This window comes from Hypanus sabinus, chromosome 9, assembly GCF_030144855.1.
Source record: "Hypanus sabinus isolate sHypSab1 chromosome 9, sHypSab1.hap1, whole genome shotgun sequence".
In the NCBI taxonomy this organism is placed as follows: Eukaryota; Metazoa; Chordata; class Chondrichthyes; order Myliobatiformes; family Dasyatidae; genus Hypanus; species Hypanus sabinus.
The window spans coordinates 162,631,073-162,653,561 of record NC_082714.1 but is presented as its reverse complement, the minus strand read 5'-3'; the positions used below and the strand labels follow the sequence as shown (position 1 = coordinate 162,653,561).

The window sequence follows — 22,489 nt, the reverse complement described above, 5'->3', positions numbered from 1 at the left end:
ACCTGAACATCTGGTGGAAACCCACATCGTCACAGGAGAACATATAAACTCCTTACAAGCAGTGGTGAGAATTGAACCTGGGTCGCCTGCACTGTAAAGTATTGTGCTGACCATTACGCTACCGTGCAGTCCCAGTGTCTGATTCTAGTCAAGTCAAGTCACTTTTTATTGTTGTTTCAACCATAGCTGTTGGTACAGTACACAGTAAAAACAAGACAACGTTTTTTAGGACCATGGTGCTACATGAAACAATACAAAAATTACACTGAACTATGTAAAAACAACACAGAGAAAACTACTCTAGACTACAGACCTACCCAGGGTGGCATAAAACAGTGCAGGCATTACAATAAATAATAAACAAGATTGTAGGCACAGTAGAGGGCAGTAGGTTGGTGTCAGTCCAGACTCTGGGTATTGAGGAATCTGATGGCTTGGGGGAAGAAACTGTGACATAGTCTGATAGTGAGAGCCCGAATGTTTCGGTGCCTTTTCCCAGATGCAGCGTGTAGTATAAATGTCTGTAATGGCGAGAAGAGAGACCCCAATGATCTTCTCAGCTGACCTCACTATCCACTGCAGGGTCTTGCGATCTGAGATGGTGCAATCTCCGAACCAGGCAGTGATGCAGCTGCTTAGGATGCTCTCAATACAACCCCTGTAGAAAGTGATGGGGAGTGGGAGATGGATTTCCCTCAGCCTTCGCAGAAAGTAGAGATGCTGCTGGGCTTTCTTTGCTATGGAGCTGGTGTTGAGGGACCAGGTGAGATTCTCCACCAGGTGAACACCAAGAAATTGATGCTCTTAACGATCTCTACTGGGAAGCCGTCGATGTTCAGCGGAGAGTAGTCGCTCCGTGCCCTCCTGAAGTCAACAGCCATCTCTTTTGTTCACATTCACAGATAGGTCACTGGCTCTGCACCAGTCCATTAGCTGCTGCACCTCCTCTCTGTATGCTGACTTGTCGTTCTTGCTGTTGAGACCCACACAGTCGTGTCATCAGCGAACTTGATGATGTGGTTCGAGCTGTGTGTTGCACAGTCGTGGGTCAGCAGAGTGAACAGCAGTGGACTGAGCACACAGCCCTGGGGAGCCCCCGTGCTCAGTGTGATGGTGTTGGAGATGCTGCTCCCAATCCGGACTGACTGAGGTCTCCCAGTCAGGAAGTCTAGGATCCAGTTGCAGAGGGAGGTGTTCAGGCCCAGTAGGCTCAGCTTTCCAATCAGTTTCTGAGGAATGATTGTATTGAATGCTGAACTGAAGTCTATGAACAGCATTGGAACGTACGTGTCTTTTTTGTCCATGTGGGTTATGGCCAGGTGGAGGGTGATGTCAATGGTGTCGTCTGTTGAACGGTTAGGACAATACAAGAACTGCTGGGAGTCCAGTGAGGGGGGCAGCAGGGTGTTAATAAGCCTTATGACCAGCTTCTCGAAACACTTCATGATGATGGATGTGAGTGCAACAGGACAGTAGTCATTGAGGCAGGACACTGAAGACTTCTAAGGCACGGGGACGATGGTTGCAGCCTTGAAGCATGTTGGAACAGTGGCACTGCTCAAGGAGATGTTGAAGATGTCAGAACATTTGCTAGCTGGTCTGCACATCCTCTAAGCACTCTGCCAGGAATATTGTCTGGTCCAGAAGCCTTCCATGGGTTGACCCTGCAGAGGGTTCTCCTCACATCAGCCATGGTGAGACACAGCACCTGGTCATTTGGAGGAGGGGTGGACTTCCTCACCACCACGTCATTTTCTGCCTCAAAACAAGTGTAGAAGTTGTTCAGCGCATCTGGGAGGGAGGCATCACCTGCACAGTAAGGTGATGTCCTGAATGCCCTTCCACATGCGTGTGCACACTTTGCCTCTCTGATGGCCTGGGACAGTTTGGCCCTCACTGTTGTTAGGGCTGCCTTATCGCCTGCTCTGAAGGCGGAGTCGCGGGTCCTCAGCAGCGCATGCACCTCCGCGGTCATCCATAGCTTCTGGTTAGCGTGTGTAGTGATGGTCTTGGACGCAGTGTCGTCATCGATGCACTTGCTGATGTAGCTAAGTTAGTAGAGTCTCCAGTTGCAACCTGTCTGAACATGTGCCAGTCACTGTGCTCAAAGCAATCTTGAAGAGCAGAGATGGCTCCTGCTGGCCAGGTTTTCATCTGCTTCTGGACTTGTCTGGAGCACCTCACGAGTGGTCTGTATGCTGGGATTAGCATAACAGATGTGGTCTGAGTAACTGAGGTGGGGGTGGGGCTCCGCCCAGTACGTGTCAGGGATATTTGTGTAAACGAGGTCCAACGTGTTCGCCCCTCTCGTTGCAAAGTCCATGTCCTGATGGAATCTGGGGAGCACTGACTTAAGGTTCACATGGTTAAAATCTCTGGTGACAATAAACAGTCCATCAGGGTGTGTATTCTGCAGTTCGCTAATAGCCTCAGACAGTTCACAGAGCGCCTGCTTAGCATTAGCGGTGAGGAGAATGTAGACACCGACTATAAGGACAGTGGTGAATGCCCACGGTGAGTAAAATGGTCTGCATCTAACAGTTCCCATTAACAGCTAGCTGGAAATACTCCAATACAGAGTAAATTTCTTCACTTGATCCTCTCCATTACCTTACTGCAAATGCACAAAACACAGAAGATCCTTATGCAATGTATTTTTGTAATAAAATGTTCAAGTTTGTGTTGATTATATCTGAGAGCTTTATATGAATTGTTGTATTAAGCTTAATTCATAGTCCAGAAGTGTATTCCTGCGGGACCGTCTCAACACCAGGCTCTTCCCTGTGTATGTTATCATCCTGTATCTGCCAGCACCACTTTCCCTTCATAGAACATTGAATACTACAGCACAGTACAGATCCATTAGTCTACAATGTTGTGCCAATCTTTTCACCTACTCTAAGATCCCTAACCCTTCCCTTCTCCATAGACCTCCATTTTTTTTTCATCCATGTGCCTATCTAAGATATCTTCCACCACACTGGCAGCGTATTCCATGCACCCACCACTCTCTGTGTATTAAAAAATAAACAACCTCTGACATCCTTAAAATTACACTCCTGCACCTCTGATGTTTGAACCTTTTCCCCATTTAGATAATAGTCTGCACTTATTCCTTTTACCAAAATGCATACATTTTCCAACAGTATATTCCATCTGCCACTTTTTTGCCCGTTCTTCCAACTTGTTTAAGTCCTACCTCAATCTCAATGCTTCCTCGGCACTACCTATCCCTCCACCTGTCTTCCTATCATTCACAAACTTTGCCACAAAGCCATCAATACCATTTTCCAAATCATTGACAAATGATGTGAAAGGTAACGGTCCCAATAATGACCCCCTGAGGAACAGTGATGGTCACTGGCAGCCAACCAGAAGAGACCCCTTTTATTCCCACTCACTGCCTATTGCCTGTCAGCTATTCCTCCATGCCAGTGTCTTTTCTGTAATGCCATAGAATTTTATCTTGTTAAGCAGCCTCGTGTGGCGCCTTATCAAATGCCTCCTGAAAATCCAAGTATATGACATCCACTGCCTGTCCTTTGTCCACCCTGCTTGTTATTTCCTGGAAGAACTATAACAGATTTGTCAGGTGTTACGAACCCCGTAACTGGGTGTCTAACCAGCAGAGAAAGAAGAATCCATTGACGTGAATAGGCTGTTTCCATTGAGAGTAGGGGAGATTCAAATGAGAGGACATGATTTGAGAGTTAGGGGGCAGAAGTTTAAGGGAAACACGAGGGGGTATTTCTTTACTCAAAGAGTGATAGCTGTGTGGAATGAGCTTCCTGTAGAAGTAGTAGAGGCCAGTTCAGTTGTGTCATTTAAGGTAAAATTGGATAGGTATATGGACAGGAAAGGAGTGGAGGGTTTTGGGCTGAGTGCGGGTAGGTGGGACTAGGTGAGATTAAGAGTTCGGCACGGACTAGGAGGGCCGAGATGGCCTGTTTCCGTGTTGTGATTGTTATATGGTTATATGGAGTCTGGTGGTACCAAACTAAATGTGTTTATTAATAAGAATAAGCAAAACCATATCAATAATGCAAATATACATATAAAACAAGTTAGCAGTAATAAACCTGGAAGTGTAGGAATAATAATAATCAATAATAAACAAGCTCTATCGATGTCTGGGGTAAATAAATTGTCATAGAAAAGTATAAAATTCAGTTCATGAGTGCTGATGTAGTTATGGTTGTTGTATTGTAATTGTTGGAGAGGGAGAGAGAGTGAGCGAGATGTAACAGCTACAGCAGCCAAACCTTCCTTTGCTTTCTTAATCCATCGTATCATTGTTATGGTATTTCATCTTTTCCCTTTTTATAGCTTTTTCAGTTGCCATTTGTTGGATTCTAAAAGTTTCCCAATCATCCAGCTTCGCTTGTCAGCCACAGTTGCATACCCCTGCCATTTGAGAACAGCTTCTGTGGGACATATCTATCCTGAGTCTTGTGAACTATTCCCAGAAACTTCAGCCATCTCTGCTGTGCCGTCATCCCCACCACTGTTCTCCTTCAATCCACGTGGGCAAGCTCCTCTCTCATGCCTCTGTAATTCCCTTTATTCCATTGCAATATGATTCAGGTGTCTTGTGCTTCTCCCTCTCAAAATGCAGTATGAATTCAATCACATTATGATCACTGCCTCATAAGGGTTCATTTATATTCTTCCCGGATAGGATCTGGGTTATTGCACAACACTCAACCTAGGATAGCCTTTCCCCGGGTAGGCTGAAGCACAAGCTGCTCTAAAAAGCCATCTCGTAGGCATTCAACAAATTTCCTCTCTTGCGATCTGATACCAGCTTGATTTTCCCAATCCCCCATTACAATTATGTCATTACTCTTATTACATGCCTTTTCCAGCTCCCTCTGCAAACTCAACCCCATATCTTGGTTACTGTTTGGAAAGTAACATAATTATCATGTTTTTTTCACCCTTGCAGTTTCTTAACGCCAACCACTAATATTCAACGTTCTCTGACCTAGTGTCTCCGCTTTCTAAAGTCGTAATTCCATCTCTTACCTACAGAACCACACCACTGCCTATGCCTTTCTGCCTGTTGTTTCAATACCCTTTGGTGTATTACCTAATGGCCGCCTTTCACCCTCTGGTTAAAGAAATTCATTCTTATCTCTATTCTAAAGGGATGTCCTTCTATTAAGAGGCTGTGCCCTTTAGCCCTAAACCCCCACTATAGGAAACATGCTCTCACGTCCATTCTATTTGGCCTTTCAGTATGTTTTTTACTAGAGTCCATTCATTGCTGGGCACTTTCTTATGAACGCCAGCCTTTGAAACTTAAGCTGGTATCTTCCCCTCTCCACTCCTAGTCTTGATGCTAGGTTTCATCTCAAAACCCAGACATGTTCTCTCTCCCCATGTATGCTGAGTACCTCCAGATTGTTTAAAAACCTATCTGTTTGACAGGGCGGTTGGGATTTGCACATATCAGTTCACAGGTCTTACAGGTCAGGTGCAATCTGCTTCAGATGTATTGAACAGTGCTGTGTAAGTTGTTTTGTTGAAATGGGATGCTCGTGTTCCCTTCCAACTATAACGTGAAGAAGACAGAGTTGTGGCTCCATGTAGGAATTTGAGGAGATTTGGTATGCCTGTAAAGACTCTTACAGGTTTTTATATATGTACAATAGAGAGTATGCTGACAATTGCATCACAGCCTGGTATGGAGGCTCCAGTGACAGGATTACAAGAGGGCTACATCCATCTCTAAGGACTCCAACCATACAGGACATGCCCTTTTATCATCACTGCCATCAGGGAGGAACTACAGGAGGCTGAAGACCCACACTCTGCAATTCAGAAAATATTTCATCCCCTCTGCCATCAGATTTCTGAATGGCCCATGAACACTACCTCATTATTCCTTTTTTAATACTACTTATTAATATTGGAATTTATTGTAATTTTTGCATTTGCACTGTACTGCTACTGCAAAAGAACACAGATCACATCATAGCAGACATTGATAACAAAGCTGATTCTGTTCTCATTAAGGTAACCGAGTTTAAAATGGCTGCATCCAGACTGCTTCTCTATCCTTGACATTTCACCACCTTGAAATGTCTTCCCCTGGGTTTTATATCATTTTCAAATGTTTCCTGATTAAACCACAGTTTAGCATTGTGGCCAGCTTATGAATGAGCAGCAGCTTCTAATGAGGACATGCTGTGCGATGGAGGGTATAATTTCCCACCGTCAGTCCCTCTGTGTGGTACCACAGTAAGACCTGGTATATTCGTAAGTATCCATCATTTCTCAGTAATTTAAGAAGGTCAAGAACAATAAATCATCTCCCTTTTTAATCAAGATCATCACAGCTGGATTCTTTTAACTGTGGACTGCAGAAGATTATTCATTTGCATAGGGCAGCACAGTCGTGTCGTGTTTAGCACAGTTGTTTCACAGCGCCAGCAATCACCAGCCAGGGTTTAATTGCTGCCACTCTCTGTAAGGAGTTTCTACATTCTCCCTGTGATCATGTGGAATTCCTCCAGGTGCTCTGGTTTCCTACATTCCAAAGATGTGCGAGTTAGTGTTAGTGACTTGTGGGTGTGCAGGATGTATGGCAGCACTTGTGGGCTACCCAGCACAATCCTCACTGATTTGATCTGATTCAAATAACGCATTTCACTGTATGTTTTGATGTACATGTGATAGAGAAAACTAATCTTTATTCTTTAATCATCAATTATTTTCCATTCCGGAGCAGTAAACACCAGATTGAGACTGACTTACACATCGCACAAACAAATTTAAATATTTTTTAAAAATCAAGTAGTTGATTATCAATTAGTTGCTGTGGTAATGCATTAATAGATGTTTATTACCTATGCAGTCTTTTCATACTATTACAGTTTGATTTGCGTTCCCTCTAACCTGGTCTCACCTATCACCTTCCAGTTTGTACTCCTTCCCCTTCCTCCACCACCTTATTCTGGCTTGAAACATCGACTGCTTATTCCTCTGCGTAGATGCTGCTTGACCCGCTGAGTTCCTCCAGCGTTTTGTGTGTATTGCTGTAGATTTCCAGCATCTACAGAATTCCTTGTGTTTATGATTTCTTATTTAAATTCTCAGTCCATGAACATTGTGTTTCAAAGCAATCAGTTCTTTCAGTTCCTGAACCCAACAGTTTGGTTTCCCAAGGTTGTGTTGATATCTGTTAACAATAGTTATCCACGGATTTCTATAGTTCATTTCAAACTCAATTGATTCAAAATGTCATACCATGGATTAGTTATTCGAAGCGGTGAGGTTGTTACAGTTGTTACAGTTATCACAGGGATAGTTCTGTATAATCTTGTATTCTTTCATAAACAATATAATTCATTACATGCCTGCATTTAAAGATGATTGTTTTTCTAGGACAGAACAGTACACTACGAGACTCCTGCTGAAAATAAGGGGAAGCACAGACAGATCTGCTCAAGTTTTTAACTTTTATTTTATCTGGAGATACAGCATGAAATAGGCTCTTTCTGCCCGGCAACCCACTGATTTAACTCTAGCCTGACCACAGAACAATTTACAAGATCAATTAACCTATTAACCGGTATGTCTTTGGACCTTGGGAGGAATCCAGAGCACCTGGAGGAATTGCATGCACTCACGGGAAGGACATATGAGCTTCTCACAGAGGATGCCGGAATTAAACCCCAAATTCCAATGTCCCAAACTGTAATAGGTTCGCGCTAACTACTTCTCTACCATGGGGCCCCAAAATGGCCTTGCAAATGTGTGTTTCTTTGCAGTGAAAAGAGCCAGAATCAGGCTTAATGTAGATGAGAAAAAAAAGAGAATGAATATAGTGAGGTAGAGCTCACGGGTTCATTGGCCGTTCAGAAATCTGACAGCATTGGGGGAGAAAGCTGTTTGGAGTGAGTCAGATGACTCCTCAATCTCTATGCACCTGTCCATGGCTAGATGGTGCACAAACAAAAACTTTTCACTGCATCTTGATACAGGTGATAATAATAAACCAATTCTAATTCCATTCCAATTGTGCCATTAAACAAAACTATTTCCTGGCTCCCACTTCCCCTTCCTTTTTCCACTTCCATGATTTACAATGATCCAAAAATCCGTCAGTCTCAGTCCTGAATGTACTGAAGGACTGAACACAAGCAGGGACACCAGTGGCTATACTTTCTTAGCAGTTTGAGGAGATTTGGTATGTCACCAAAGATTCTAGCAGATTTCTACAGATGTGCCATGGAGAACATTCTGACTGTTTGAATCACTATCTGATATGGAGGTGCCACTGCAAAGAATCGGGAGAAGCTACATTGGTTTTTAAAGACAGTTCCATCTTAGGCAGCAGCCTGCCCACTATTGAGGACATCTTCATGTGCAATGAGCCAGAGTTGATTAGAGAGCTTAAGGCAGAAGAGCCCTTAGGGGAAAGTGATCATAATATGATTTCATTCTCAAATTTCAGGGTGAATTCAAAGGTAAAATATTACAGTGGAGTAGAAGGAATTATAGAGGCATGAGAGAGGAGTTGGCCAGGATTCACTGGAAAAGGACACCGGTAGGGATGATGGCAGAGCAGCAATGGCTGGAATTCCTGGAAGCAGTTTAGAAGGCACAGGATGTATACATCCCAAAGAGGAAGAAGTATTCTAAAGGCAAGATGACACAACTGTGGATAACAAGAGAAGTCAAAACCAACAAAAAGCCAAAGAGAGGGCATCTAATAGAGCAAAGATTAGTGGGAAGTTAGAGGATAGGGAAGCTTTTAAAAACCAACAGAAGGCAACTAAAAAGTCATTAAGATGGTAAAGATGGATTATGAAAGTAAGCTAGCCAGTAATATTAAAGAGGACACCAGAAGTTTCTTCAGTTACATAAAGTGTAAAAGAGAGGTGAGACTGAATATTGGACCTCTGGAAAATGATGCTGGAGAGGTAGTAATGGGGAGCAACGAAATAATGGACAAACTGAAAAAGTATTTTTCATCAGTCTTCAATGTGGAAGACACCAGAAGTATGGTGGAAGTTCCAGGTGTCAGGAGGCATGAAGTGTGTGATGTTACCATAACTAGATAGGAGATTCTTGGGAAACTGGAAGATCTGTAGGTAGATAAATCACCTGGACCAGATGGTGTACACCCCAGAGTTCTGAAAGAGGTGGCTGAAGGGAAGCATTAGTAATGATCTTTCAAGAATCACTAGATTCTGGAATGGTTCCGGAAGACTGGACAATTGCAACTGTCACTCCACTTTCAAGAAGGGAGAGAGGCAGAAGCAAGGAAACTATAGGCCATTTAGTCTGACCTCAGTGGTTGTGAAGATGTTGGAATCGATTTTTAAGGATGAGGTCTGAGGTTACTTGGAGACACATGATAAAATAGACCATAGTTGTCATGGTTTCCTCAAGGGAAAATGTTGCCAGACAAATCTATTGGAATTATTTGAAGAAGTAACAAGCGGGATAGGTAAAGGAGAATCAGTTGATGTTGCATACTTGGATTTTCAGAAGGCGCTTGACAAGTTGCAAACATGAAGCTGCTTAACAAGCCCGTGGTATTACAGGAAAGATTCTAGCGTGGATAAAGCAGTGGCTGAATGGCAGAAGGCAAAGAGTGGGAATTAAGGAAGCTTTTTTGGTTGGCTGCTGGTGACAGGGGTCTGTGTTGGGACCAATTTTTACATTATGTGTCAATAATGTGGGTGATGGAATTGATAGCTGTTTTGCAAAGTTTGCAGACGATATAAAGGTAAGTAGAGGGACAGGTAGCTTTGAGGAAGTAGGGAGGCCGTAGAATGACTTAAACAGATTAGGAGAATGGGCAAAGAAATGACAGATGAAATACATGGTCGGGAAGTTCATAATCAGGCATTTTGGTAGAAGAAATGTAACGGTTGTCTGTCAAGTCACCTCTGATCCTCCTTAATGCAAAGGGACTTGGGAGTCCTTACACAGGATTCCCTAAAAGTTAATTTGCAGGTTGTGGTGAGGAAGGCAAAAGCAATGTTAGAATTCATTTCAAGAGGACTAGAATATAAAAGCAAGCATGCAATGTTGAAACTTTATAAAGCACTGGTGAGGCCTGACATGGAATAGCGTGAGCAGGTTTGGGCCTCATCATAGAAAGGATGTGCTGAAACTGGAGATGGTTTAAAGGAGGTTCACAAAAACGATTCCAGAATTGAATGGCTTGTCAGATTAAGAGTGTTTGACGGCTCCGGGCCTATATTCACTAGAATTCAGAATGAGGGATGACCTCATTGAAACCAGTCGAATGGTGGGATGACCTTGATAGAGTGGACGTGGAGAGGATGTTTCCTATGTTGGGAGAGTCTAAAACCAGAGGACACGGCCTCAGAACAGAGGGACATCCTTTGAGGTAGAATTCCTTTAACAAGAAAATGGTGGATCTGTGGAATTTTTTGCCACGGGCAGCTGTGGAGGCTATGTCTTTATGTATATTTAAGACAGTGGTTGATAGGTTCTTGATTGGTCAGGGCATGAAGGGATACAGGGAGAAGGCAGGAGATTGGGCTGAGAGGGAAATTGAATCAGCTATGATGAAATAATGGAGCAGACTCAATGGGCCAAATGACCTAATATATCTTATGGTCTATTTTCTATAAGGCACCATCCAGGCCAAACCACCTTATTGCTACCAACAGGGAGAAGGTACAGGAGCCTGAACAGCTTCTTCTCCTCTGCCATGAGATTTCATGAACACCACCTCACTTTTTGGTCAACTTACAGTACATATACAGTGGATTCCGGTTAACTGGGTTATCAGTTAATCAGGGCTGCCATTTATTTATGTAAACTCTTTAAAAAGACAAATGCTAACTGGAAAAATAGCTAGGATTCCCTTTATTTATTTGGGACACTAATTCGCTTAATTTGGACAGGAGACTATTGCTGAACAGTTTCTCACTAGTGTTGGATGCGTATACTTGTGTGGCTGTACTGTCCTTAAAAAGTGTCATTTGCATGTCCTGTTCAAAAAGAAGTGATTTTTGTCACAGATAGTTGGTGAGAAATAAGCATCAAGTCAGTTCAGAACTGTTTTGCTCACTGGTTTCCAGCATTCAGGTTTGGAGATGCCAGAAATGGCCGGGAGTGAAAATGAAACAATTTCACTACTACAAGAAGTTAAGAACTATGAAGAATTTTAAGATATCTATAGACAATCATCTTGAGTATTACAGTGAAGACTTGGAGGATGCAATTGTTGACAGCATTGTATGAAGGCAGTCTATTATCTACACTGTGTCTCCACTGATTTTGTTCATTTACAGTCATTCAAAACAACAAGGCACTGTACACTAGAAAATCCTCCTTTGATAACTATTGGGAACTAATGCACAGTTTTATAGTACTGTAATGGTATTTGTGCTGTCTTTACGACAGTTATTTAGTTTATAATATTTTCGCTTAGTAATTCATTCGATAGTATTTTCTAGTTAGAATTAGAAGTGTTTAATGTATATTCATTGCATGTAAAATATATCGGCATGCGATGACGTCACATCCGGTTTCGCCGCGTCTTGTGGGAAAGTACCGGTTTGAAATTAACGCGAGGGTGGGTGCTCACCACGAGGCACACCTGAGCAGAAGTTGTTTTGCAGGCATTAGAAATCACAGTGAGAGCAACGCTTTTTCACTGTAACGTTCTCGTTCGGGTGTACTAATAACGCCGAATTCAACGTCGAGATAAACCACAGTCAATGAAACCAGATCGCAGTAAGATTAACCATTTACTGTTCACTCTTCACATTAACATATGGTGAAAACTGTTGATAAAACAATACAAGATTGATACAGTATTTGTTCCTTCCTTATTATCACATTTCAATTGTAAATACTTGCAAAGGTGACTATAACTACATTATAGGTGCAGTAAGGTGCAGTATACAGGCAGAGTTTACCTGCTCCATTGACTACTTTAAATACACTTCAATGCAAACTATCCTCAACTCTTTAACTAACGAAAGCATAAACATTATCGACCGTCGTTACTTTTAACAGGATCGGCATTAACATCTTAGTTCAATATATCGATTATCTATTAACTTACAGCGTTGCTCTCACTGTGATTTAATGACTGGACGAGGAAAAACCGGTGGCAAAGCTCGGTCCAAGGCCAAATCTCGCTTGTCCCGGGCCGGACTGCAGTTCCCGGTGGGCCGTGTTCACAGGCTCCTGAGAAAGGTCAACTATGCTGAGCGGGTGGGTGCCGGAGCCCCGGTCTACCTGGCTGCCGTGCTCGAGTATCTGACGGCTGAAATCCTCGAGTTGGCTGGTAACGCAGCCCGGGACAACAAGAAGACCCGCATCATCCCCAGACACCTGCAGCTGGCTGTCCACAACGACGAGGAGCTCAACAAGCTGCTGGGAGGGGTGACCATCGCTCAGGGCGGGGTGCTGCCCAATATCCAGGCCGTGTTGTTGCCCAAGAAAACCGGCGGTGCCAGCAAGTGAAAAAGCGGCATTATCAGGTGTTTCAAGTGCTGCAATGTCAGCTCGATCCAGCATCAAGTCGACGCCGTCCAGCGACAAGGGCGGTAAACCGACATCAAGTAAGCCCAACCAGGCGTTATCAGGTGTTCCAAGTGCTGCAATGTCAGCTCGATCCAGGATCAAGTCGATGGCGCCCAGTGACAAGGGCAGTAGAGCGACATCAAGTAAGTCCACCCAGGCAAGAGCCAAGGCAGAAGCCGCCAAGGTGCGACTGCGTTACGCCAGACAAGAAGCAGTTTTGAAAATGGAACAGGCCACCAGAGAAGCCAAAATCCAGAAGGAAAGGGCCGCCAGACAAAGAGAAGAGGCCGCCAGACAAAGTGAAGAGGCCGCCAGACAAAGTGAAGCGGCCGCCAGACAAAGTGAAGCGGCCGCCAGAGAAGCCGAAACCCAGTTGGAAATGGCAAAAATATCGACAGAGTTGCAAGTGCTGCAGCTAGAAAGAGAAGAAGAAGCTGCCAAGGCGGAAGCAGAGTACATAGAAGAAGCTGAAGGGACGTGTGATCTGACCAAAGTAAGATCTACTTTAGAAAGGACCAGACTGGAACGCACAAGCGACTATGTACAATCTCAAATAGACAGGCAGGCTCGTCTCTCCTCTCCATACGTATTCGATAACTTCCCCAGCTACGAGGAACCTCAGAGAGGCACGATTGCATCACATCCATACGAGGAAGAAAATTTACCCTCGCGACTCTGTGATGGAGTCAAGAATGAAAGAGCTGACATCCAATACTTCTCGACACCAAACTTACAAGATTTGATGCGAAGAGATGCAGAGGTCGAATCCAGGATGGCAAATTCCATAAGAAACGTACGCTCTCAGTCATATAGGCACCAACGTACTTCTCCAGCCCGCATGCCGCTTACAAGTGATCCTGTGATGCAGGATTTAGCACGACGGGATCTCGTCACTTCGGGACTGTACCAGTTTGACGATAAACCTGAAAATTACCATGCATGGTACTCCACATTCACCAACGCTATCGATGGAGTCCAGCTCAGAGCAACCCAAGAGTTGGACCTTCTGGCGAAATGGCTGGGAAAAGAATCACGCGAACAGGTGAGACGCATACGTTCAGTGTACATCAACAAACCCGAGCTAGCTTTAAGCAAAGCGTGGGAGAGACTTCGGGAGGGCTATGGGGCCCCTGAAATTATTGAAGCGGCGCTATATCGACGTCTGGAAAACTTTCCTAAGGTGTCAGCCAAAGATCACATTAAGTTAAGAGAATTCGGAGATTTACTCATGGAGATCCAAGGCGCCAAGGAAGATGGCTACTCAGCTGGTCTAGTATACCTAGATACTCCATCCGGGATTAGACAAGTCGTAGACAAACTTCCTTTTGGGCTGCAGGACAGGTGGCTGTCCGTTGCTTTAGAATACAAGGAAGACCACGATGATCGATTTCCTCCCTTTGAGCTCCTCACTAGGTTTGTGTGCAGGGAGGCGAAGAAGCGAAACGACCCTAGCCTTGCGGGTCCAGGAAGCAGTACGATTTACACCAAGCCAGGTAGATCCTCTTTGAATGTTTTCAACATTGATAAACCCGCCTCAGTGCTCAAGACTGAAGCCCTTACAACTAACAACGACCCTAGCAAGGATTGTCCACCGCAAACCGACAACGCTCCTTCACCCCCACAACAGGACGGCGGGGAGGGAGAGGCTCACTCCAGGACAACAATTGTCAGCTCGAACTGTACAGAAGTTTGCGGTCAAGCTCAGTCAAGCCGTTCTTGTTCCAAGATCTGCCTCACTAAGGTGTACCCTAAAGGAGCCAAAGACAAGGCCATCAAAGCCTATGTGATTCTGGATGATCAGAGCAATCGCTCACTAGTCAGTCCAGAGTTCTTTAAATTGTTCAACATTGAGAGTGAGCAGTTCCCATACTACCTCAAAACTTGCTCAGGCAACATGGAAACCCAAGGAAGGAAGGCAGAAGGCATCCAGATCGAGTCCCTGGATGGTAAAGTCGTCATCTGTCTCCCTCCGCTCTTAGAGTGTGATGGAATCATGAATAACTGCACTGAGATCCCGACACCAAGTGCGGCGCTACACCAGCCACATCTCCACCACATTGCCAAACACATCCCAGAACTGGATCCAAAAGCGGAAATACTCCTGCTATTAGGAAGAGATGTAATCCGGGTACACAAGTTTAGGCAGCAGGTCAATGGACCACACGACGCCCCCTTTGCGCAACGCTTGGATCTAGGCTGGGTGGTGATAGGAGGGGTGTGCCCTGAAGACGTACACAAACCGATGGTTAACACACTCAAGACCAATGTGCTAGAGAGTGGCCACCATTCAATCTTTCAACCCTGCCCGTGTGTCCCGTGCATTAAGGAAGCACAACAAGATGTTAACAAGCGTAAAGTAACTGACGAGACGCTAGGTCAGTCAGTTTTCGTTCAAACCGAGCACAGAAACAAACTTGCACAATCAGCTCAAGATGCCATTTCTTTAAAAACAAAGGACACCAAGGTCTTCAGAGATGAAGCAAATAATGGGGTTGCCCCATTGCCTTTCAGAGAACCACGCCAGCGCTCACCAGATAACAAAGAGCAGGCAGTCAAACGGTTCACGTCCTTACGGAAAACCCGGAAAAGGAAACCTGAGATGCAGCAACGCACCCGATTGACCCACGAGGTACTGTGCACCCTAATGGCAGAGGTCACAGCCATTATAAACGCACAATCACTCCTACCTGTGTCTTCTGACCCAGAAAACCCCTTCATACTTTCGCCATCAATGCTCCTTACGCAGAAGGCAGGAGCTCCCCCTCCACCAGGAGACTTCTCAGACGAGGATTTGTACACAAAGCAATGGAGACAAGTCCAGGCTCTGGCAAATCAGTTCTGGTCTCGCTGGAGACAAAAATATCTACCCTTGTTGCAACAGAGACAAAAGTGGATAGAACCCCGCAGGAATCTTCAAGTTGGAGACTTAGTCCTGCTCAGGGACAAGCAAATCGCCAGCAACAGCTGGCCAATGGCCAGAATCACTGCTACATTCCCTAGCGGGGATGGACATGTCAGGAAGATCGAATTGAAGACTACCGACCAAGGCGATGTGAAAATTTACCAAAGGCCAGTTACAGAAGTTATTCTACTTCTACCTAATGACTGATTAAGAGACTAAGTTTTGTACTCTGTTCATTATGACCTTACGAAGGTCAAGCGGGGAGTGTGCTGTCTTTACGACAGTTATTTAGTTTATAATATTTTCGCTTAGTAATTCATTCGATAGTATTTTCTAGTTAGAATTAGAAGTGTTTAAAGTATATTCATTGCATGTAAAATATATCGGCATGCGATGACGTCACATCCGGTTTCGCCGCGTCTTGTGGGAAAGTACCGGTTTGAAATTAATGCGAGGGTGGGGGCTCACCACGAGGCACACCTGAGCAGAAGTTGTTTTGCAGGCATTAGAAATCACAGTGAGAGCAACGCTGTAAGTTAATAGATAATCGATATATTGAACTAAGATGTTAATGCCGATCCTGTTAAAAGTAACGACGGTCGATAATGTTTATGCTTTCGTTAGTTAAAGAGTTGCGGATAGTTTGCATTGAAGTGTATTTAAAGTAGTCAATGGAGCAGGTAAACTCTGCCTGTATACTGCACCTTAGTGTAATGTAGTTATAGTCACCTTTGCAAGTATTTACAATTGAAATGTGATATTAAGGAAGGAACAAATACTGTATCAATCTTGTATTGTTTTATCAACAGTTTTCACCATATGTTAATGTGAAGAGTGAACAGTAAATGGTTAATCTTACTGCGATCTGGTTTCATTGACTGTGGTTTATCTCGACGTTGAATTCGGCGTTATTAGTACACCCGAAGGAGAACGTTACAGTATTGATAGAGTTCTAATTTGTTCTGTATTTCATTTTAATACAAAATTTGTTGCTCAGTTAAATGGTAGTTTGTCGTCTTTATGCCTTTTTAACAAGAGCCATGAAACTTTGGCTAATTGGGGCAGCTGCTTAATTGGGCCAAAATAGGCCACTGAATGTATTGTAATCTCATTGTAACTTTAAGGGATTTTTTTTATGTGTTGCACTGTACTGTTGCTGCAAAACAACAAATTTCAAAACATTAGATCATAAGACGTAGGAGCAGAATTAGGCCATTCGGCCCATTGAGCCTTCTCCACCATTTAATCTCCGCTGATTTATTATCCCTTTCAACCCCATTCTCTTGCCTTCTCCCCATAACCTTTGACCCCTGACTAGTCAAGAACCTGTCAAACTCTGCTTTAAATATAACCAATGACTGGGCCTCCACAGCTGTCTGTGGCAAGGAATTCCATAAATTCATCACCCTCTGGCAAAAAAAAATTCCTCTTCAGCCTTGTTCTAAAGGAACAACTGATTCTGATTCCAATTTCTCATCATGCAAGGAGAATTCTTCCCTTGTTATGAAGTTAACCTCATGCAATGCTATTACAGCTCAGCATGTTAGAATTCTGGCATCCTCTGTAAGCAAGTTTGTACATTCCTACCCGTGTGTGCATGGGTTTCCTCCAGGTGCTCCAGTTCCTCCTGTTCCGGCCTGCATCTCTAAATAAAATAAATTTCCAATCATGGTGCCAATTAATTAGTCAAAAAAAAGCAAGTATAAATTGCCTCAGAATCTTTTTTCTGCTGTCTAGCTAACGCAGTACGATTGAATCACAGGGTTTGTCTTACACTGGATAGACTTGTCAGTGGTGCGGTATTCCAAACTGTTACTTTAAGCTGCAGTTGCTTTAGAGGTATTGCTGCTCACCATTGTCAGTTGTGCATAACCCTGTGAAGATGCTCGTAACAGTCTGGAGATTTTACAGGGTTAGACTCTAATGTTCTCTTGTTTACCTCTCCTCCTGCAGCTTGGTACTGTGGCAGACCTCTAGAAATCCACGGGGCTGTTATTCATTTCTGGAATAATTCCATTGGAAATGTTCCTGAAAACCCAGGGCAGAAAATTATCCTAAAATATGGATGACAACAACAAAGGACTCAGCACCGATCCCTGTAGCACACCATTAGTCAGAGGCCTCCAGTCAGAGAGCCAACCATTTACTACCACTTTCTGGCTTCTCCTGCTAGGCCAATGACGAATCCAGTTTACTACTACATGTCTCAGGTTCAGCAAGCTAGCTAGGGCTTTTCTCTTTGGAGCAAGGGAAGATGAGAAGTGACTGGATAGAGGGCACGGTATTGTAGTAGTTAGCGCATCACTTTACAGCGCTAGTAATCTGTGTTTATTTCTCACCACTACCTGCAAGGAGTTTGTAAGTTCTCTCTGTGACCACCTAGATTTCCCCTGGGTGCTCCGGTTTCTTCTTACATTCCAAAGATGAACAGATCAGGATCAGTGTTTATATACCCTGTTGGTGTTGGATGCATGGTGACACTTACAGGCTGCCCCCAGCACATCCTCAGACTTTGTTGTTCATTGACGTAAACAACACATTTCACCATGTTTTGATGTACATGTGACAAATAAAGCTAATCTTTTTTTTAAAAGGGAATAAGTGTCCGAACATAAGGAAAACTTCCCGGGCTTTCCACAAATTAGTGCTATAAAAGCTTTTTCATGGACCTTGGATTACAGGTGGATCTTTAGATTTTACCCCATGTGACAGTCCAATATTTCTTCAGTTCTGGCCTGGTTGTGTCATCCTACATACAGTAAATGCATATGTCGTTGTATGTTTACTCCATTCAGAGAAGTGCAAAGAAAGAACTTTATTTGTCATATGTGCATCGAAGTACAAAACATGCAGTGAAATGCGCCATTTTGTATCAAGTACAATCAATGTGGATCATGCTGAGCAGCCTACAAATGTCACCACATTTTCAGCACCAACATAGCACAGCCACAATTTACTAACCCTAATCTGTACATCTTCGGAATGAGAGAGGAAGCCCACATTGTCATGGGGAGAACCACAGTCTCCTTACAGACAATGGCAGGAATTGAACCCCAATCTTACTGTTGCTGCTGTAATAGCATTAGGCTAACCACTGTGCTACTGTGCCATCTCACCTACAAGTATACGGATAGAACAGAAAACATTTCCATCAATTGTCAGATCAGTCTCCATTCCCAGACTGTAGAATACCTTTACTCCCAGCTCCACTCCATTGAGTTTCAGCTGAAGTTTTTGAATAGAGGTCTCAATGTGCTTCTCTTTTTCTACTTTTGTTCACCAGCGACCGAAGAGGTGGAATGATTGTAGATCCTTTAAGGTCCGGAATACCAAGATCTGGCTTTGACCCATCATCGGGAATACCAGGACAGCTTCCACCTGGATCCGTGCCCCCAGGAGCCAGGTTTGACCCATTTGGGCCAGTTGGACGTGGCCGTCCTGGGTATGTCTGAAGTTTTATATTGAAATTCAGCAGAAGCTTTATAAATGCCACATTACCACATGGTTGTCTAATTGAACAGGTGTTTCTACACCAGTGGAACGTTCATTTCCGAATCCATGTCCTAGAATATTCACAGTTCAATATCACACTTGTCACTTCCACATACGTAACTTTGAAGTGTTTCTTTTCCTAGGTACAGAACATCACATGGCACAAAAGGTTACACAAGGGATAGTTAGGTGAAGGTCAGATGGAAACTGAAGGAGAAAGAGATAGAAGAGGAAGATAAAGTGAAGGCAGAATATAAAAGAATAAATAGAGAAAGAGCAAAATAAGAGACATTTTTAAAAAAATCGCAAATATATTGTCTTGGCAAAGGGTCTCAACCAGATCATCAACAGTTTATTCCCTTCCATAGATGCTACCTGATCTCCTGAGTTCTTCCAGCATTTTGTGTGTGTTATTCTGAATTTTCTGGGTGGTGGGGTGGAGATACATCTCTACTAAAAGTGCTCATTCCCTTCGCTAGTCTGTGCGTCATGCTTTGCAAGGTGTAGTACCTGCTTAGCCCCTCCCCTGCCCTGATCAGGGTCACACGAAGCCGTGGGAGCAGGTGGTGGATGGCCATATGAGCAGCTGGTGCAGATCACAAGACCTGGTTATGTGACCACTGACGCCAGGCAGACAATCTCTGAAGTGTATTGTTAATGGCTAGGGTCACCTGTCTTGTAAAGACACTGCCCAGGAGAAAGCAATGGCAAACCACTTCTGTAGGAAAAATTTTCCAAGAACAATCATGGTCATGGAAAGAGAAAGGAATGGGAATGGCAATGTGAGGGGTACTTCCCCATAGGTGGCAATCCCTGGCAGATCAGGGACGGATGGAAGACCATGGTCAACCTACGTCATACAGCATGGCACATGATGATGAATCTGAATTTCCAACGTTTGCAGAATCTCTTGTGAATACACGTATATTCTTATTGGTTGACCCATTATAGGAATGATGTGGAAACTGTGAAAAGGGCACAGAAGAGGTTTATCAGGAAGCTGCCTGGATTCAACGGAATGAGCTACAAGGGAAAGTTGGATAAATTTTGGTTCTTCTCCCTAAAGTGTCAGAGGCTAAGGGGAGATCTGACAGAAGTCTTTAAAATTATGAGTATAGATAATGTACACAGTCAGAATTTTTTCCCCTGGGATAGAAATATCAACCAACCGGAGAAGATGCTTTGAAAGTTAGAAAGGGAAGTTTAAAGGCAACGTGAGGGTCAAGCTTTCTGCAGAGACTGATTGGACTGGGTTACCAGGGTATTGTTGGAAGCAAGCAGTTTGGAGTTTGAAGCTGTTAGAGGGACACATGAATATGAAGGGATATGGACAGGACAGACATTTAGTATAAATTGACAGAGATTGGCACAGCGTCATGGGCTGAGTGGCCCCTCCATTGCTGTATTGTCTCTGTTTCCTCTGGCCTGGGAAGGATCTGATAAAAATCTAGGTAGTGAAGAGGGAGGGGGAACAATGAAATCAGAGGTGGGAGCAGAAAGGTTGAGAGTGGCTTCCCACATTTACTGGGCAGTTTTGTTAACCTGCTGTATAGCCTTCCTGCCTGCCCCATCAGTGACAGTCCCCTGCCAACATCCTGCTTCTGCAACTTAGCAAGATTCCTTTGTCTCCTTCCTGGTTCTGTAAAGGGTCTTCAGTCGGAAATGTTGGCTCTGTTTCACTTCCTATCAAAGCTGCCTGACCTGCTTGAGTATTTACAGAATCTTCAGTTTGTATTTTAGATGTCCAGCATCTGTGGATTTTTTCCTTAATTTTCGAATTAAAAAAAAACAATTAGAGAATAGAACATCACAATGTAGTACAGGCCCTTTGGCCCGTAATTTTGTGCCGACCTCTTAACCTACTCCAAGATCAGTCGAAAGCCCTCCATTTTTCTTTTACAAGGGGATCATTTGGGCCTTCGATTCTTCTCCATCATTCCATTATGGCTGATTTATTATCCCCCTCAACCCCATTCTCCTGTCTTCTCCCCATGACTCTTGACATGCCTTCTAATCAAGAACCTGTCAACCTCCACTTTAAATATACCCAATGACTTGGCCTCCACAGCTGTTTGCGGCAAAGAATTCTATGTGCCTATTTAAGAATCTCTTAAATGTTCCTAATGTATCTGCCTTTACTACCACACTGTAAAATAAAGCCTACCTGTGACATGTCCACATACATGCCTCCCTATATTTTTTCCCAGAGATGCTTATGTTTGGCTCCAGGTGGTTAATGTTTTATTGCCTGTAGTCTCTAGGATAATCTTGAAAGGTCGGTAATCCAATACGTACAGAATCAGAAAGAGGCCATTTGCTCTTGAAGTCTGTTTATTTTCATAGATCAATCCCATCAGTCCCATCCTCATGTCCTTGTATCTTCAGATATATTATTTGTGGTGCTTGTTGTTGGATTTTTGAATGATTACAAAATGCTTTTCTCTTTCAGCCCTGACCCTGACCACCTTCCTCCTCCAGGATACGATGATTTATTCATGTGATATTCAACCTCTCCTTTTATGCATTTGGAAGCCTCTAGTGTCAATCATAATTTGGGAAATCCTGTAGCTTTTGCTAACATTAATTGAATATTTTACAATCTGCTACCTGCTCTTGTGTGTCTCTCTCTGAAGAATGAAGAACAACAGCTTCAGCTGAACCAGTGTAGCTGATGAACTCAACAAGTGAAGCTCCTAGGCACAGCCAAAACCTTAGCTGCTGATGTGCTACAAACAACCCAAGTATCAGTTGGCAGACTGTGGTTCTCTTTCGAAAGGCTGGTGATGTTTAATGCATAAGAATTCGGGTTTCAATGATCCTGAACATAATAAACTGCTGGACAAACAAAAATGCTGTTTGAGTCCAACCTGTTGTGTTGATTATTTTGTGGAGAACTGTACGTACATTATGCGTTCCTCACGTAAAGAACATCCAGAGTAATACACACAAATGCTGGAGGAACTCAGCTGATGAAGGGTCTTGGCCTGAAACATTGGCTCTTTATTTGTCTCCATAGATGCTGCCTGACCTGCTGAGTTCCTCCAGCATTTTGTGTTTGTTAAACTAGAAATTAAGTGCCTAACTTCATGCAGAGTTTGAGATTGCTGGAACAGTTACTTGTGGGAGGAAGCACCATCTTTAAAATGTGAGCATACTTAAAGTAATTGGAAGAAAGTATAGGGGGTGTCAGATAAGTTTTTTATACAGATTGGTGGGTGCGTGGAGCATGCTGTCGGGTGATGGTAGAGGCAGATACATTAGGGTCATTTAAGAGATTTAGATAGGCACATGGATGAAAGAAAAAAGGAGGCTATGTGGGAGGGAGGGATTAGATTGACCTTTGTGTAGAATAAAAGGTCAGCACAATATCATGGGGCAACTGGCCTGTACTGTGCTTTGTTATAATATTCTATGTTCTAATCCACTCCGGCTGCACAATGTCCATATCCCTCCATTCTCTGCACATTCAACAACCCAAAAAAAAAAGCCTTTTTAACATATTTGCTCTACCACTGCCCTGGCAGTGCATTCTATCTCCACTAACCACTCCAGCAGCCGATTTAAAGT

At 43.6% G+C, this 22,489-nt stretch overlaps 1 protein-coding gene across 1 annotated transcript in view; it reads left to right on the top strand.

Annotated features, from left to right (window-relative positions):
• Nucleotides 1–21,772, top strand: part of psmf1 (proteasome inhibitor subunit 1) — a 63,803-nt gene extending 42,031 nt beyond the window's left edge. The window contains exons 6-7 of the mRNA XM_059981010.1: nucleotides 18,714–18,872; nucleotides 21,372–21,772. Coding sequence (XP_059836993.1) covers nucleotides 18,714–18,872; nucleotides 21,372–21,423 — 211 coding nt within the window. The 3' untranslated portion in view covers nucleotides 21,424–21,772. The remainder of the gene's footprint in view (nucleotides 1–18,713; nucleotides 18,873–21,371) is intronic.
• Nucleotides 21,773–22,489: the final 717 nt, after the last annotated feature.